This window comes from Triturus cristatus, chromosome 6 (assembly GCF_964204655.1).
Source record: "Triturus cristatus chromosome 6, aTriCri1.1, whole genome shotgun sequence".
Classification (NCBI taxonomy): domain Eukaryota; kingdom Metazoa; phylum Chordata; class Amphibia; order Caudata; family Salamandridae; genus Triturus; species Triturus cristatus.
The window spans coordinates 1,631,061,764-1,631,080,439 of record NC_140589.1 but is presented as its reverse complement, the minus strand read 5'-3'; the positions used below and the strand labels follow the sequence as shown (position 1 = coordinate 1,631,080,439).

General features: G+C 42.7%; 1 protein-coding gene across 2 annotated transcripts in view; it reads right to left on the bottom strand.

The window, feature by feature from the left end:
* The window catches only part of PREPL (prolyl endopeptidase like), a 405,224-nt gene that overhangs the window by 188,345 nt on the left and 198,203 nt on the right, over nt 1–18,676 (bottom strand). For both annotated transcript variants that reach the window (XM_085612773.1, XM_085612774.1), the window contains 2 exons: nt 7,654–7,720; nt 3,279–3,476 (listed from right to left, as the gene is read on the bottom strand). In XM_085612773.1, coding sequence (XP_085468899.1) covers nt 3,279–3,476; nt 7,654–7,720 — 265 coding nt within the window. The remainder of the gene's footprint in view (nt 1–3,278; nt 3,477–7,653; nt 7,721–18,676) is intronic.

Below are 18,676 nucleotides of genomic sequence, written 5' to 3'. Positions count from 1 at the left end.
GCGACAGACTGAGATCTGACAGAGGCCTTAGCCAGGTGAAGAAGACAGGTGCTCTTCAGCAGCAGTCACTGACATCTGAGAGAGAGAGAATCCTGAGACAGATGAAGGAGGCAGGTGCTCTTTAGCAGCAATCAAGAATTGGGCATTAACTCTACTAGGCACTTGTAAGCATCTGTGATCCATAGACTGAGGGAAGTATACAACCAGCGGGTCCACTGTAGACTTCATGTGGCCATGTCAAGGGGGTTATGGTTGGACTTTGAATATTAGTAAAGAATGTAGAGTGCAAAATAAAAGACCAATTAAAATGTCTACCCACTAAAATGATTGCCTTTTCCCAAAAATCATCAAAACTAGCAACAGTCAATCGCTATTTATTGTAAGACTGGGTTACATTGTTGGTCTATCTCCAGCCATAGCAAAATTGGGAGTAATGGCTTGTCAGTAGGATTAGTTGCAGCTCTACATCGTTGCAGGTAGATATTTTTGTGTGGTCTTTATTTTTGCTGTATATTAGTATTAAGTCTTTATTTTAATTTTAAATAATAATTTTATCTGAAAACAACCACCTTATAGATTTTCCAATCGATAAATCGTTTTTAGAATGGAAGTTGTTGTGGCCCATAAGGGCCCTAAAAGGGGAAAGAAGTGAACCAGGAAACAGTGAGTAAGACAGTGACAAAACATCCATACATTCAGACTAGATAATATCTCGTATTCCCCAAAATGTCCCTCCATCCATCAGGAAGAGAAACACCAGATGCCCCCATATGCCCTATAATAGCTAGAGAAGATTCTTGACAGCAAACTATGGAAATCATTGTAGTCTAGAACTAGCACACTTGATCCCATCTATAAAAGCCTAAACGGTCTCTTCTTGTGTGAAGATGAACCCATTGCATTAAGCCTTGCAAGGACAACGCATGTCAAGATCCTTCTTTAAGGCCAACTTGACTGCTCTTCATGGTCAGTATTTGAAGCTGGAGGTGAGAGAACAAGAAGCAAACATCCCCACAGCATACTTCTTTTCATCTCATCACTTTCACAAGATCCCGTGCCTTCTGATTTGATTTAGGGAACAAAATTATAGTTCCTCCTGCCAATTCATCACAGTTATACCATCTTGTGGGAGCCGTGTAACAACAGGATATCATAGTTCCTCCAAACTCCAACATGCTTTGAATCAAGTCTTCCATCTCACTCTCCAGTTTAGAAGCTTGCATCTCCACAAAGAAACCTCAGACTCTTAGCTGGGCACCTGCGTACAAACTGTGGAGGACGTTCACCCTGTACAAGTAAAATGTTTGCAACCACAGAATGTTTAAATTCCCTTCATGCCCTCAGGGAAGAGTTTGACCGTTACTATGTCCCAAGGTGCTATTAAGCTTATTCACCTCAAGTGCTTGCTCAAAGCCAATCATTCTCCCTGTGAGCCCTTCTAATTTTTTATTCACTGTATGTAACGCTATAGAGATGTTGACAAGTTTCTATATAAAGCAGTGACTGAGGTAGACTCGATTTTCTCTAACTGTAACTACTACACCCTCTCAAATCAAACCCACCATGAGTGGTTCTCTTTAGCTCTTATGTGGGAAAAATCCCTTTGCTTTAAAGAATTCTTAATTGGCATCTTTCTTTTTTCCTCTCTGGGCTCTCTGACATGGTCTCAGCAAGATGCTCCACTCAAAGATGTTTGCCTCAACTTCTAACATGGCTCTAGGCCACAAGTCTGAATGTTAAATAATTCAAGCAATAATCATGGAATATCAACATTATGCAAAGCCTCTTGCAAACAATGCCCTTAAGTGTTCAAGGAGACCAAATCATCCCACTCCATTATCCTTGATCCTCTGCGTAAACAAGAACAATGTGGTTAACGAAATTTAAACCTTGTCAGATCCTTCTCTGATACACCCTGCCACCGAGCAGGGTAGTTCACTCCGCGGTGCAGGTTTGCATCGTAGAACTCGGTCTTGTCCATCCTCGCTCATGCCTCAAAGTTCCCATCACACCGCAATATGGTACCCTTGCAGGGGCCTCACCTAAGTGAGACAGAACAAACACCTATTTGACAGGTCTGCTGGGGAGGAGGGGGGAGCAGGGAGCCCTGCAATGTGTGTCCTGGAGGCCTAAATCATTCTATAATTGCAACTATGGAGCAGCACCTCTCCTCTGAGCTTCCCCCAACTTTTTGGATCCTCCTTGCCCCTCACAATAGCAAGATCACCAAAGTAAGAGACCTTCTGCTAGGGGCTACAGCAAAAACCATAGCCAGCGGCAAAATCTACCTATTACGTTTTTTAATTCTACTTTTTGTACACTTTATTTTCATGTTACGGATTTGATTTTAATAGCTGTACCATCGGTTAAGGGATTGACAATAGCACCAATTACGGATTACGATGCAGCAACTCAAAAAATTAACACTGGTCTGAGGTTTAAAAAGTTCTCTAGGACACGTATTTGTGTATGTTGAAGTCGAAGGCAATTCCTATTTTCTTGGCAATGAACTTCAGCGATTTTGCAAATTTGTTGGGACTCTACAGGTAGAAAGAGCATATCAGTATTAATCTGTACTGGGAAGGAAATGTGAGCTCTCTATTATTAAGAATATTAAAGACTATCAGCTCTATGGTGTGATCTTCCATGTGTTATTTGACAACTACTGGAGAAAAAGACAGCTCGTGAAAGCTATAGGGTAGAGACTGTATTAACTGTGGAAATGCAAAAGTTTTGGACAGAAGGAATAACATACAATGAAAGCAATAAGGCAGATACTGACTGCAAATCTTCTGAGAAAGCAAGTTCTTAAAGACAGTAATCATTTGCAGGAAACATTAAGATGGGTGACATCTCTTCCTATCCTCAGATGGGTTTTACTTTGTGGTTAAAGTCTATAGTTAGTGATTCCAAAAGATCTAACCAAGGAAGACATGGTGTTTGGTAGGATTTTTTGTAGCATTGAGGAAGTATGTTCAAAATCTTTGAGGGCAACATACATTGAGCTTTGGTTGATCTGTAGGCTGTGTATTACTGCTGTTCTCCTACAGCCTGTAGGTAAAGGAATTCCTGAAGAAGCCCTGGACCTCAAAACACCACAAACGGGACAATTTGCACACTAATTCTACACCAGTACATACTAGAATGGGCATGTGTTGCAAAACCGAGCTGTAAAGTATCTGACGGTACTATTGTAACAAAACCATTTTTTCACCGAAGCACGTTTCTATTATTTACACGTGACTGATGTGCTTGGCCTAAAATGTGATAACACTCACCAAAGCTAAAGACATTTGGGATGACATATTCAATATGTTGCAATTTCAGCAGGTTCACAATAATGCATCTTGCCTCTTCACTGTCGCTTACTGTCACGCTAGCAGCGAGGCGTTCTTGATCCGGAGAAATTCGAATACGTTGAATGCAGCCAACAGAAAAATCAAGATCTTCCAAAAGGAGCACATTTTCAACAAGTCCTGTGAAAGCAATACGAAATGAAAATACAAAATAATATGATGTAAACAAGTATTCATTATCAAGTGGTAATCTATATTAAAATATAAATTGGAAAAGTAATGTGGTGGTATTGTAGTAACTTAAAAAGTAGTATGTGTTAAAGCGTTGATATTTTTTAAGATTTGCATGAAAATAGTAATGCAAGAAATTGGGTTATTAGTTGGTGGGGTAAGTACCCACCTCAAGTAATAATCACAATTCTTGTCAGGGTGACCAATTAAACTCACTAAATAAACCTGAGATTAACCCCCTGGCAGCTATTGTGCAGAGCAGACAGGTTTAACTTAGATTCAATGTGTAAAATATTTATGCAATACTAAAACAGCATTAAAGTCGAGATGCATAACAAGAAAAATCCCAAAACAAGTTTGGAAAATTATAGTTACATTTTATAAACAAATTTACACCAAAATGACAAAAGTCAAATGGGGAAATTGGAGATATACATTTCTAAAGGTTTAAGTAGAACTAGTGGCAAGAAGCACAAAGTGACTATGATAGTTAATGGTTGCAGTAGAACATGAACCAGGCGCTATTTGGAGCAGACAGCGATGGAGTAGGGGTCAGATACACTAGCTAGGTCCATCCTGGTCAAAGATTTTACCTTCTGACCTTAGTCCTTTAAGTCCCAATCCACCACAAGAGTACACTTCTAAAGCCCTCCAGGACCTCAAGGGACACAATTAGAGATAAAGGGTGGCAGGCAGAAGTCACCGGTCAACTGGGGATTGTAGGAAAAGGACTCTGTAGCTCAGCCTTATGACCCTTGGAGTCCACTTCCTTGTCGTGGGTACAAGAGGGAGTGCAGGTCCAGTCTTCTGGGGTCTTCACGGGTCTCAGACAGCAGGTACAGTCCTATTCTGATATTCCACAACCCCAGGAATGTTATGAAATGGGTGCCTGGAGGTGCCACATTTGTGTTTGGCATGAGCTAGTGGGTGGGAATGACTACTGAGGGGGCCCTAACCAATGGGTAAATGTTCCTGAGGCTGATCCTACCCACTAGGGCATTTTTAACATGGCCAAAGCCTTCAACCACACTAAACTGAGGCTCTGAGGGCTTGGGTGTATTTGGCGGATGTACTATCGTAATCATGGTGTCCTCCCGTATCTTACACTAAATCCATTTTAGCCAGTCCCTGTACCCCCAACAAACTCTGAGACAGACGTCTGGTAAAATCAAAATTGATATTTCAGCAGCCAGATATTGAATACACACAAAGTGTTTTAGCATTCTGTTTCCCTCCTTTGGATTGTGCCCCAAATATTATATGTAAACCAAGCAGACCTGTCAAGCATGCTGTGATACTGCAATGTCAAAGAGGGTCCTGCTATAATGGGGTCCTGACTGGCTGGCGGGACAAGAGAAGGGCCCTGCTCAAGGGTCGCCTTATATTTACCTGTGACAGGACAGGCCCTTTTGAAGTGCACCCTAAGTGTTCTATGAAAAACCACAGCAGGCCTGTCAAGCAGGATGTGACATTCAAGCAAGACTTGACACTTTAAGGTCAAAAAGAACCCTCCAAGCCCCACTTTGCATATTATATCAGGTTCAGAAGGGAAATCTCTGCCCATTCAGGTTCAACCATTGTTTTGCTCCTGATGGCAGGTTCACACCTTCTTCACACCTATTTAAATGCTAATTAGTAGCTGGCCAAAGTAGGAGAACAAAATTCAGATTACGTTTCCAGGGACTTCAGGTGGGGCAGAGGTGAATATTTAAAAGTTGCCTTTCCGTAATATTTAGAACAAAACCGACTTCACTTTTGAATTGGATTTTTAATCATTAAAATAATTTTTCTAGCTAGTCCCATTCCCAAACTTCAGGATTAGTATTTGATATTGTATCCCAGTGTTTTCCTATGAGATAGCTAACCCTGCTACAGTAAAAATAGCTTTGAGGGCAGTTTTACCGTAAGGACATGTTTAACACTAAACTTTTACATGTCCTTCCCTTAAATGCCATTCACCCTGCCTTAATGGGCAGTAAGGCATACTTAGCGGTAACTTACTGATATTTAAAAGGAGGGTTTAAGGCAAGTCAAGAGGGGATATTTTGAAAGGTTGAATTTGAAGTTTAAACCTACACAGCCTGGCTACTGGTTGCAGGCCTTGCATTGTAACTGCAGTGGATAGCACAATGTGTGCTGCAGCCCACTTGCGACATGTAACATACAGGCCCAGGCTACCCTATTGGTACCATATTCTAGGGACTTAAAGTCAAGTTAAATATGCGAATTATGGGTATGCCAATTTCTTCATGTTGAAAGAAGCAGCACAAGCACTTTATCCCTTGTAAGCAGGGGTAAAGTGCATAGAGTTTTATAGCCAGCAACAAAATCAGATTCAACAAAAAAAAGGTAATAAATTCAGGTTGACCCTGTAGAACAGATACATTTTCCCAGCAGTGGGGCGACGCTCCTCTGTCATAACGGAAGAGCCGCCCCTGCCTGACAGATAGCAAAAAGACTGCTACAACCTTAACCCAAGCAGATTTAGCGACAGTATTTCTGGATCAATAAACCCTCTTATATATTGTTTTTCCTGACAATTCACCAGTCTTACTTTCCAGATATTATGTCGCCGTTTCATCTGGCCTAGAAAATGGGCTTGCCTCACTTTTTCTCCTTCCTTTTCCATCCAATGATGACAAGTATTTACACAGACTTGATCCGAAACGAGTGCATAATCTTTACACTGACTGAACTAAAGAAATTCAGGAAGGATGATCAGTTTTTTGTTGGGCTTTCTTTAAATAAAGTGAAATAAGTTCTAGAGAGGCACCATCTTGTACTGGTTTCATGTTTTGTATTAAAATCTGGTATGCCAAAGATGAAACATGTTCGGTGAAAATATTAATGCGAGCTCCAGATGCTCCTGTCTGTATTATGCTGGAAAAAAGACGGGGCATAATGGACACCAGTCTTACATTAATGATCCGCAACATTGGTTCCAAATGAATCAAGCAGATATGCATGAGGAGTCACAATGGCACCACATAGTGACCAAATAAAGCTATCACTATTTAAAAAATGTGCCAAATCCAGGTCTGAGGCCCATGGAGGATTCAAAGATGAGGAATCTAATGCGAGAAGCATCAGGTAGCAATCTTACTTTTAGAAAGTACAAAAACTACATTGATTGGCTGGAAGCAGGAAACATTCAGTACCTATGCCTACTAATGGAACTCTTTGTGCATTGTACGCAGGTATGAAGTCAATGGATTGTTATGGAATCGTTTTCTGTAAAGACCTACGACTTTGTAAATGAACTATATTTAAATATATAATTAAGGTTATATATTACTTCGTAAAATATATCATATTAAGGCACCCTATTAATTTAGTGGACACCCACAGTTTCTCTGAATACTATTTGATGGAAAGTCACAGGAGTGTTGTATGCCCTATTACCAATAGCAAAAACGCTGCTTTACATAAATATTGTGGCTTAAATATAGTTTAGAAAAATATCACTCTGTGAGTTTATATTTTCTATTATTCACTGAAGCAATATGTTTCAAAACAACATTTAAGACCAATTATTTTTGTCAAACAATACTTAGGCCATGATATTCTGGGGTTATACCTTGTGATTTTACTTTATTACAATGATAGTTTTCTTTCACTATTAGCATTTTATAAGCACGTACATTTCAAATTTCTGAAGTGTATGAACAACAAGAGAAATACATTTTGATAAAATATTAAGGGAGTTGCTATTTCCACAATTTTTTATAGAATAAGTCCTAATTTTAAAAGAAAACACAGATATTTAATAGGCAGTCTGAATTTCTGATGTCCTGATATAATTAACAGTAAAACATTTTTGAGTACGGACAACTTGACATGTACACGTATATGAATGCAGAGGTTTCTTTGGAGTCTTACAAAAATAATTAAAAGGTACATAAAGGATAATCAATATAGAAGCAGAGATACAAGACAGTGTTATGAAATATGCAGTCAAGGACAAGCACGCAGCCTGGATCATCGTCAGGAAGTGGAATAATGGTAAGCATTCTATAAAAGACTATAATTTGGCCCCAATATTGACTAAAAAGTGAAATGCAGCATAAGGAATTACTGGGTCTTCAGGATATACAATGTAGTAAGACAAGTGAAAAGTACTGTATACCCCCATTTTGTCTTGCACGAAAAATTCCGCCTTCCTCTTCAAAGTATGTAAAATCACCAATTTTGATCTGTTGAAATAATAAACAGGATTGCTAAATCAACACTTCATAAACTTGCATAGATCAATTTGTATGGTCTCATCCATTTTCTAATTGTTAACTTAAGATGTATAGAAGCAAATGCACTACTTATCAGGGAACACAAAATGTGTCCTCCTCTAATGAACATTTTTCTGCTTAAATATATTTTTCTTCAATTTACACCTGTTTGAGCGTTATCGCAAATGTGTTGGATACAATATCTAATTTATTACCCCCTAAAACCTGTGAGAACAGAACTAACTTGTTTGTGAATCATACTGTAAGATATGCTGATGCTCACTGTGAGGAGACTAAGCATGCATGGTCCTCCACTTCACATGCTGTGACACAAGTCATTTAAAGCTAAAGCTTCTGATTTTTTATTTCCAAGATCCAATTTAGGCGGGGATAAGGAAGTCAATACTTTATTCAGCTTTCTTTTACTTCTTTTAGAGAATAAAGAAATTAAAGAAGCCTCATATATCAGGGTTCACCAAACACAAGGTGGAACTCCTGACTGGTATACAGTGTTTCTTTGCACTGCTCCCACTCACATAATAGAAGAATTACAGGTTAGAACCCGGAGTGGTCTCAAGAATTTAGCATAGGTAAAAAGATAGCCTTTTCAATTATTTTTACGCAAAAGTGCACTTAGAGACCATGAATATGACTAACGTCTATCTTATTATCAATTTCGTCTTTTAATATCAAAATACAACCATACACTACAAATGTTGACTTTAAGTACTACATTTTAGAGGCGTCTGAACTAATATGAGGTCTGCAAACCAACACTACTTATTAATATTATCCGTAGTATTTAGTGTTTGTCCTGAATTGTGCCCCATTGCTAGCACATGATGTTGGAAGGAGTGTAGAATGCTCGTGCATGTGAGAGGTTTTTATGCAGGGGCAGAGTTCAGCTGGAGGCTGCCAGCAGATCTGTATGGTGGTAACTGCAGCTCTGTTGTACCTTAATATATTGTTAATCATGACTTTGTGTCTGTCATTAATTGATTACCATCATTCAACAGCGACAAGCAAGAAACTCTTTGGAGCAAGCCAGAGTACATTGCTTACATTTCATTCTTCAGCTGCAGCATCACTGCAAATGGCATATGAACCAATGTTATGTTCCATATGGGTACCATAAGTTTTGGCTAGCCCCTACTTTGGTGTCCGAAATTGTAGTATCTGATTCACTGACAAACAGTTCAGTATCATACTCTTTAAATGAAACCAGGATTATGGATACACCTTGGTTGATTATGGAATGAAGGGCTCTGTATGAACTATACATTTAGGGAGATCGGTCTTTCTCTCCTTATAAGATGGTCTCCATGGGATTTGTCAGGTCACGTGATATGTTGCCCTTTTTACAGGACTATTTAAATAAAGCAGTGGTTAATGTGAAGCGAGGGACTAGTAGACGCACTTTGGTTCGAGAAGGCGAAAAGGGTGTACAAGGAGAGTTTGTCTATAGGGACTAGTTGTTGCCGGCTCGCCAGTGTTAAATTAAAATTAAAATAACTTTGAAAGCCAGTGGAAAGTAAAGTTTGCTTAAGTATCCCACCCATGAGAGAGAATAATTTGTTCCATTGTAGGAATGAGTATTAATTCTAAACGAGGGTGTCCCTAGTCACCGTGAGGGTAAATGAAGGAGACTAATAGGAATATATGGCTGTCATACACCATTCCAAGATGGCCCCCATAACTCTCGACCGGTCACATGATATGTTGACCGCGCCGGAGGATTTTAAACTGAAGTGGCTGCCCGGTGGTAGCGAGGGATGAGATAACACGCTTCGTTGGGACCAAGGCGGTAAGGCTGCTAGAGGTACATTCTGGGGAGAGGTGAGCAACAACGAATACTACCATGACCCTAGAAATTAGAAATTGAGAATACTGTTGAGTGAGTGGGTGGGTCATCAGTGATTAGGATATATGTCCGTAGTAACTGTGTTAATCAAACTTGAAAGTACTTAAGTGGTCTCCGTTATGATTGTGAAATGCCGCTGTTGAATAAAAAAGTGTGTGCTTTTATCATTTTTAGATCGGTACTACGGTAGAGTACAAGCCTATTATGAGGACTCACGTTTGGAGTTTAACTCATGAGTGACGAAGGGGAGTTCGGCAATTCCTCAGACACCGTTCCCTGGTGTCGACATTGACTGATAGATGGGGGAACATAGTGGTGGAACCGGGCCAACACCTCACCATACAGTATCTGCATGTGATGGGGCGGGGTAGGCACTTGATACGGTGGTTTGCGGCCTCCCACCGCACGCACGCGGCCATCAGTCTAGAACCGCTTCGCCGCAAATGGGAGATAGACCTGGGGAAGACACTGGACGACAAGGAATGGGGCAAGATGCTACAGAGCCCAATGCACATACCCCGCAACAAGCGGTTTCGCCAGATACAGCTGTTTATACTCCACAGGGCGTACCTCACACCCGAAATGATTAATAGATACTTCCATCGCATAGACACGGCTTGCCCCCGCTGCGCGGAGTTAGGAGCTGGGCTGGTGCACATGCTGTGGAGTTGCCGCAAGCTACGCCCATATTGGGAATCAGTCCACGAGGCGCTGCATATATGCACAGGCTGTACCATACCATTCGAGTGGCCCGTCTACCTACTACACCTTTTCCGCAGAACGCCAGCTATGAAAGTCACCTCTCGTTTCCTCGACTTGGGGTTGGTGGTGGCCAAACGGCTACTCACTAAACACTGGAAGGCACCGGATCCACCACACACACGGGCATGGTGGTTTTCACTACAGGCATGGGCCAAGGCGGAAGGAATAGCTCTCCTGAGAGATGAAACACTGGGACTTCAGAGGACACCTATCACGACACAGTGGGAAGGTCTCCTGCAGGCCTTGACACGGATTGATGGGGACACGGCGGAGAGACACACTGCCCAGGAGGGAGGGGTGTCCCCGGAGATTGCTGAGTAGGTGTATGCGGTCTGTTAGCCTGCCAAGTAGTCAGCTGCGTAATGCCTGATGCCCAGGGTGGGCAATACCGGGTTTCCTATGTGGGACTGCTCATTTGAGGGGTGCTTGGGGGGGGGGGTGGAAGGGCTGGGGAAATAATGTGCAATATACGTTTGCAGGTCAGACTTTGCTGCTGTTCTTGGTTGCTGGGGGTTCTTGACGTTCTGCCCCCTGTTTATGTTCTCTTTTATTATCTGTACCCGCAAGTATCCTGACGAATTTGAGTATTATTATTATTAAAAATTTTTATAGAGCGCGTAGTCACCCTGAGGTATCCCAGCGCTAAAGATCCCTACCTCTGAGGGTTGGGCGGCTGAGAGGGGGGGGACGGCAAGTTTCAGAAGGAGGAAGGTTAAAATTAAGGGAACAGGTGAGCTTTGAGCAGTTTCCTGAAACGTAAGAAGTTGGGTTCTTTTCTCAGGTCTCGGGGGAGAGCGTTCCAGAGGCGAGCAGTGTGGACCGAGAAGCGTCTTCCACCCGAGCGGGCTTTCTTGAATCTGGGCATGATGATAAGGGACTCCTTGTCCGATCGAAGGGATCTTGGGGCTTTGTAAGATTTTATGAATTTTCTAAGAATCGGAGGGCCTTGATTCTGCAGTAACTTATGCGCCATGCATAAGACTTTGAAAATCACTCGTTCCCTCACTGGGAGCCAGTGAAGGAGCTTCAGAGCAGGTTTGGCTGAAGCTCTGGCCGGGGTGTTAGTGAGGATCCGGGCCGCCGCATTTTGGATTTTCTGAAGTTTATTTAGGGTTGCTTCAGGTGCGCCCAGGTAGATTGCATTACTATAGTCGAGCCTGGAAAGTATGAGGCCTTGGATAAGAAGTCTTTGCGATGTGGGTGGAAGTAGGGGCAGGATCTTTCTCATAGATTTCAGTAGTACGAAGCAGGTACCGGCTACTTTTTTGGCCTGCGTGGTGAATGAGAGATCGGCTTCGATCCATACTCCCAGGCTTTTTACTTCCTGTTTTGGGTCGGGGGGGGGACCCAGACAGGGTGGCCAGATGTTCAAGGGAAAAGTAAGACCTTTCGGACCCAGAAGGAGGATGTCCGTCTTTGATCCATTCAGCTTTAAAGCTGAGTTGTTCATCCACCCTTGTATCTGCGTCAAGCAGTTGAATAAGTCCGCAGGTTGTTGACTGGGGTGGGATAGGGAGACGATTAATTGTGTGTCGTCCGCATAGCTGACGATGCTCACTCCGAACGGGATGACAACCTCCTCCAATGGGGCCATGTATATGTTAAACAATGTGGGGCTCAGGGAGGAGCCCTGAGGCACCCCACATTGGAGGGGTGTTTCGGAGGAGCAGGTGTTATTCTCCCAGATCTGAAAGGAACGTTGGGCCAGAAAGGAGGAAAGCCAGGATAGAGCAGTACCTTCTACTCCTACCTTCTTGAGCCGTTTGATCGGGAGTTGGTGGTTGACGGTGTCGAAGGCCGCGCTCAGGTCGAGGAGGATCACTGCCACTGAACCTCCTTCGTCTAAGAGTGCTCTGGCCTCCTCCACCGCCGCCAGGAGGGCGATGTCAGTGCCCTGTCCTGGGCGAAAACCTGTCTGCGAGTTTTTTACCAGATTATTAGATTCAAGAAACTGGGAAAGTTTCTTGTTCACCAGTTTCTCGGCGATCTTGCTGGTCCCAGGGAGGAGGGATATTGGTCTATAATTAGCCAATTCCGCTGGATCCAAGGAGGGTTTCTTTAAAAGCGCTTTAACAACTGCCGCTTTCCAACTAAGGGGGACGATTCCCTGTTGAAAAGACGCGTAAATCAGATGGGAGAGGGGGGGGATAATGATGGGAGCTACTTCCTTGAGGATCCGTAGCGGTGCGGGGTCCCTAGGAGATCCGCTTTTGATAGTTTTTAGCGTGTTCTCGACTTCTTCGATGGTTATTTGCCCCCAGGAAGTTAGGTTAGGGGAGATCGGAGTGCCGAGGGGGTCGCCAATGTCGCTCAGAATGGAGGGAGGGATGGAATTAAGGATTTTTTGAATTTTTTCTTGGAAAAAGCTGGCTAGCTGATTGCATTTTTGCTAGTCCGCTTTGGGGTCTGGGGGGTTTCTCGGGACGGGATCGGGAACATTGAGAAGTTCTTTCAGGATGTTATAGGTTTCTTTACTAGAGCAGGCGGCTTTTTCAATTCTTTCCTGAAAGAATAGACTTTTTGTCTTACCAATAGAAGATTTGTATACTAATAAGGCGGTGCGATAGGCATCCTTATTAGTGTTGGATTTCTCCATCCTCCAGGAACGTTCAGCTCTTTTACAGTCCTGCCGAAGCGACTTGAGCTCTGGAGTATACCACGGGGCCGGAGGTATTCGTTTGGTGTGTCTGAGGGTGGTGATTTTAGGAAGGAGTGTATCCAACGAGGATGTGATCCAGGAGCTAAACTGTTTATCGGCCGTAATGGCATCAGGGGAAAGCGATGGAATGGAATTAGAGAGAACGGAGGACCATTCAGATGGTTCGAGTTTGTGCCAACGTCTGTCGGTGACTTTGATTTTCGCGGACTGGGTGGTAACAGTAGGAGACTCCCAGGAGATGGGGATTAAAAAATGATCGGTCCAAGGCAGTGACAAAGAAGGACTCGTGGTAATATTGGCGTCATTAGTAAGGACGGGATCTAAGAGGTGTCCCTTGACGTGGGTGGGCTCGTTATTCACCAATCGAATGTTAAGTGACAGAAGGTCCACTAGAAGGTCAGAGGCAGACCGATCAGCGGGATCAGTAAAATGGAGGTTAAGATCACCTACAATAAGAAATTTGGAAACAGAGGCGGCCAATTGAGAGGTCGTTTCGGTGACTGCGTTAAGGAATTTCCCAAGGGTACCCGGGGGCCGGTAGATAAGCAGTCCCGAAAGGGAGTGCGTCGGGGAGGTTTGGAGGGAAAAGTGGCAGCTTTCAGCTTCTTCAATATTGGCGTCATTGATTCTACAGCTGAGGTGATCGCGGTAGATTATAGCCAACCCGCCTCCTCTTCCTCTGGGTCTGTGGCGGGTTTGGATGAGGTAGCCTGGGGGAGGGGCGGTGACAATATCCACATCATTGCTGTCAGAAAGCCAGGTTTCTGTTAAAAACAATGTGTCTAAGCCTTGATCTTGGATCAGCCCATTGATTTCGAGTGCGTGCTTGGGAAGGGAGCGACAGTTGAGAAGACCGAGCTGTAGCCTGGAATTGGCTGGAGTAGACTCTGTACACTATACCACTGGACCTATCATACCAAAGCATGACATTGTGTGTCGTACTGGGGTTCGTATTATTACCACTTGGTCATTGAAACCATTGACTGTCGGGTGAGAGGCCCACATGTTTCACAGTATGGCTTCTCTGTTCTAGCCTACTACTTTATGATATGGCCAATGTTAATTTAGTCCTGGTGCCTGTCTGTAAGCTGTAAAATTTGCAAAACAATAAACAGATTTTTCAAAAATAAATGAGTGACGAAGGGGAGAGCTGGTATGAAGGACTTTGGCTCTTACATGATAATGAGATGTGTGTGTAACAAACATATGGTGTGTGACATAATTTGGAGAGGGAGAACCCTGGAGAGTAATTGGGCTATGTGTCGTTGTTTTTGCGTTTGACAGTCACTGTTTAAGAAAATATCAGTGTCCAGTACTGGTGCTTGACGACCTCACTGCCCTGACGAAATTGCCTCAAAATTGTGGTGGCAATGAAACATGTTGGCTCAGTATGAAGCGGTATGCATAAATTGCAACCAGTTTTAACTTGAATAAGTGCACAAGTGAAGAATAAAGTTGGTATCGGTTAATGTGCTACTTATCTCAATTTTACTTTCACTGGGTCTTCTTCATGGTATTTGTGACATACACACTACACGTTTTTCAGCACTAGTCATTTATTGTTTTTTCTGGACACTTCTTTATTCTTTAAGGTAAGATGGCTACCAATGATGAAACAGGTGGGCATAGCTGGTGAGTACCAATCAGCAAGCTCCATTGGTGGTGCGCACGTGAGGTGCCATCTTGTCCACTCACATTTTTTCTAAATTCGCATATAGATTGATGTGATCTTTTTCGGACACACCATTTATAGTTATACCCGTTTACAGTTTAAAGGGTATGTTAGTACAGTGACTGTCATTTGTAAAACGTATTTAGAAAAGTTTAGGCAATAAAGTGGGAGGACACTACCTTTGTTTGTAAATGAGGAGTATTTATGGGAAAAAGTTATGAAACCCCTTCCTCCACTTATATAATTATCCTCAAAACGAGGTGCCTTTGATGAACAGGTCTTGTTATATTGATATACCATAATATAGGCCCAGGTAATATCATACACCTTCACCTACATTACCTCCCTTACACTACACAGTAACGAGTCTTTAGGATTGAACCTTTACCTAGTTCTACTCCTGGGTGCAGAAGGAGGGGTTTTCTCTGAACAATAGTATCCTATAACTTCATCAATAGACTCACGCAGTATGAATGAATATTCATAAGGGTACTTGGAAACCAGGCAGGGGCTACACCACCTGCAAAATATCTACGTACAAGGTTCATCCCATACGTCATCTTCAAATCCAACAATGGCTAATACAAGAAACAAGGGACAAAGGAACCCTAGATACTTTCTGTATAAATACAGCACATCTTATCTTACTAGGGTTAAAGGGAGGAGACCGAGACTTCCCAGACGATACACTGACCAGAGATGCTGAGGCTCCTGCATACAGACGCTGCAGCGGACAGTGGTCAAACGCATCCCTCACGGGGTGTCCAACTCGAGACCATGACGGGGTCCCCCATTCTCTCACTTCAGGTAATGGGGTTAGACTATACCCTAGAGGGATTCTTGGCTTCACACCTACTCACATGCTAGGTACACTTAGGTACATCTAGATAGGCAACGGTTGTTGCAGCACATCTATTTTACACTAGAAGAACAACTGTGCAATAAATTCGTATTGTAACACTCCCGACTGTTTCTTCTGTGTAAACTCTCTGAGACCGAATAAGTGAGCACGAGTGACTGAGCGAAAGGTAGTACATTGTTTCCACGATTCTGAGGGATCAGGGTTGTCATGTGCTGAGGTTGCCAGAAACTTTTCTCTTCCCAATAAGAGGATATTCTAGTGGCACTTCTAAGCTAGCTAATGCAAACAGGTTAACAATCTCGGTGGGGGTGCTCGGAACCAGTCTGCCACCAAATCCACAGTTTATGTTATCCGATCGTGCAGATTCTGTATAGGAAATATAGGAACTACACGACACCAAAGCACTGAGTTGAGCTTGTAAGAATCAATTGTCCTAGTGTAAGAATATATGCCTAGTGTCCTAGGGTTGTCTTGATTTTGTTTCATACCTTTTTTTTATAACACACTTTATTAATTTTCTCAAGACATAGCACCACATACGATTCTTGTTACATAAAGCGTACTTCCACTCCACAATGGTCATTTTGTTTCATATATATTAATAATAAAGATGGTTAATCTGCGCTCATTCACCCTCAAGTCATTTCCACTTACCAAAATTCTCCCAGCATTTCAACACCATTACCAACCTCCAGCCTGCCTGCTTGATGAAGGGGATTGTTTGTGCACATGTGGGTTGTGCTGATCTTTATTTAATCAATTAGGTGCATGCTAGTCCTGTGTGCAGTTCCCTATTGTGCCATGAGCAGCCACTGTGTGTGTATTCAAACCACGATGATCGCCGCTAGGATTAAGACTCACTGGAGCAGTTTGTTCTCCACTTTTTGCAGCTACTCAGTCGGCGTGCATGTGTGTTATCCCAAACGAAGTGAACATTCCATTAACACCTTCATAGGTCCCAGCCGAAAGCACACATTCGCAGAACGGAGTTATTGGACTTGGCTCTTTCTGCAGGGACATCTCCAGACTTTTTACCTTCACCCTCCTCTTTGCTGAACCCATTGTTGTTGGCTTTTAGGGCTCTGCACACTTTACCACTGCTAACCAGTGCTAAAGTGCTTGTGCTCTCGCCTTTAAACATGGTGAAAATGCCTTACACCCAATTGCCACATTTATTTAAATTGTAAGACACTAGTAAAGTGGTACTACTTGTACCCAGGGTCTGTAAATTAAATGCTACTAGTAGGCCTGCGGCACGGATTCTGTCCCCCATTTAAACAGCCTTTTAAACATATCTCAGGACTGCTATTGCACACTCTGTGTGCATTATTAAGCTCCCATTTTGACCTGGTAAAATTCACCTTTTGGCAGGCCTAAATGTTCCTTTTTAATACATATAAGTCACCCCTAGGGTAGGCCCTGAACAGCCGATAGGGCAGGGTGCAGTGTATTTAAAAATATGGACATGTACTTTTAACTTTTTCATGTACTGTTAGTGAAAAACTGTCAAATTCTCTTTCACTATTACAAGGCCTACCCCTCTCATAGGATATCGTTGGTTTGCCTTATTACATTTAATAAGCATTAACTTTCAATTCAGAGCAATTAGTAATGTCAAGTTTGGTGTCTGGGAAGTTGTAATTAAAAATCCTCTTAAATGGTAAAGTCAGATTTTAAGTTACAATTTTGAAAATGCCACTTTTAAAAAGTTTATGTACTGGGGGGTTGGGCCCTATCACTACCAGCCAGAATAGACCATTTAATTTTCCGTGAGGCTGGCCCTGCTGAGAGAAGAATTGGAGAACAGTGGTTTCCCCATTGATGCAACAAGCAGAGCCTGCAAATCGGTCCAAAAACAATGGTTCCTTAAAAGGACACATAGAGATAAATCCATCCTCTTGTTCATCCGTGTCAGAAGAATTGAGAAAACAGCCAGTATGAGTCCTGATGAGAACCCATAAATAGCAAAGGTACAAAACGCGTTGACGACAAAGGCTAGGGTAATAGCAGAAGAAATTAGATGACGTTCAGTAGAAAACAGAATCAAAGCATCCACTCCCGATCATTCCTGTAATAACCCCTTAGCCAGTTGCAAGAGGGTCATAAAAATCCTACTATCTGTGACTTATTCCTCTGGTGTTTTTAATTTTGTCATACTGTTAGTGTTATACCGTTTTTTTTTTTTACTGTGAATGTGTTTACAACATGTCTACCAGGTTGTTAATATTTAGTAATTTGTCAATGAAGATCAAGTCTTAATGTCATAAATGTTTCCATATTCAGTTTTTATATATGTGTTTTTACATTGGTGGTATATATTTTGCTGGTTTCAAAGGTCTTCATAGAAAAAGAGGACAGTTGTCCTGTAGGACATACTTTATAAAACAATAAATTAATGTTTAAATAACTGCTTAATTAAATGTAAAATAAATACACAGACCCGGGTAGAGAATTATTTTGTCTTGGGTCTTTTGAAATAAGTGTTTCTAAACCATTACAGCCAGATACTTATGTTGCATATTTAACTTTTAGAAAGTTGGCATTGTCCCGCTAATACTATTTGGTGCCTGGAGCCTGTTCCTGGGTCACATCTATGGGTGTAGTTGGCAGCTGAACTTTGTTTATTCCATCCAGACAGGCACACAATGGAGGGATTAGGTGTGCCTAGACTGGCCATCAACTGGCAGGATGAGGGGTGGAGCTGGACACAGTCCCACTTGCAACTGAATAGGCTGTGCCCAGTAGCAGCTGCTACTGGACGGGGGGGTATGGCGGGGATCAGTAGCGGCTGCTACTGGACGGGGAGGTGAGGCGGGGATAAATATTTCTTTAAAAAAATAACTTACCTTAGAAGGGCCAGTCGCCGCCTCCCCTGCGTCCTCTTCCTTCCTGCAGTCCCGCTGCCAGCAGGAAGCACCCAACACACAGGCTCCCCAGAGACAATCACAGCGCTGTAATGCAGCGTTGTGATTGGTCTGAGTGCCGTGGATCGGAGCTCAGACTCGAACAGGGAGCCTGTGCATGTTCCTCACCAGGCTGTGTAATGCAGCCTGGTAGGAACATGCAAAGTGCACATAAACTGTTTGGTAGGCCCAAGAGTGCCAGCCAAA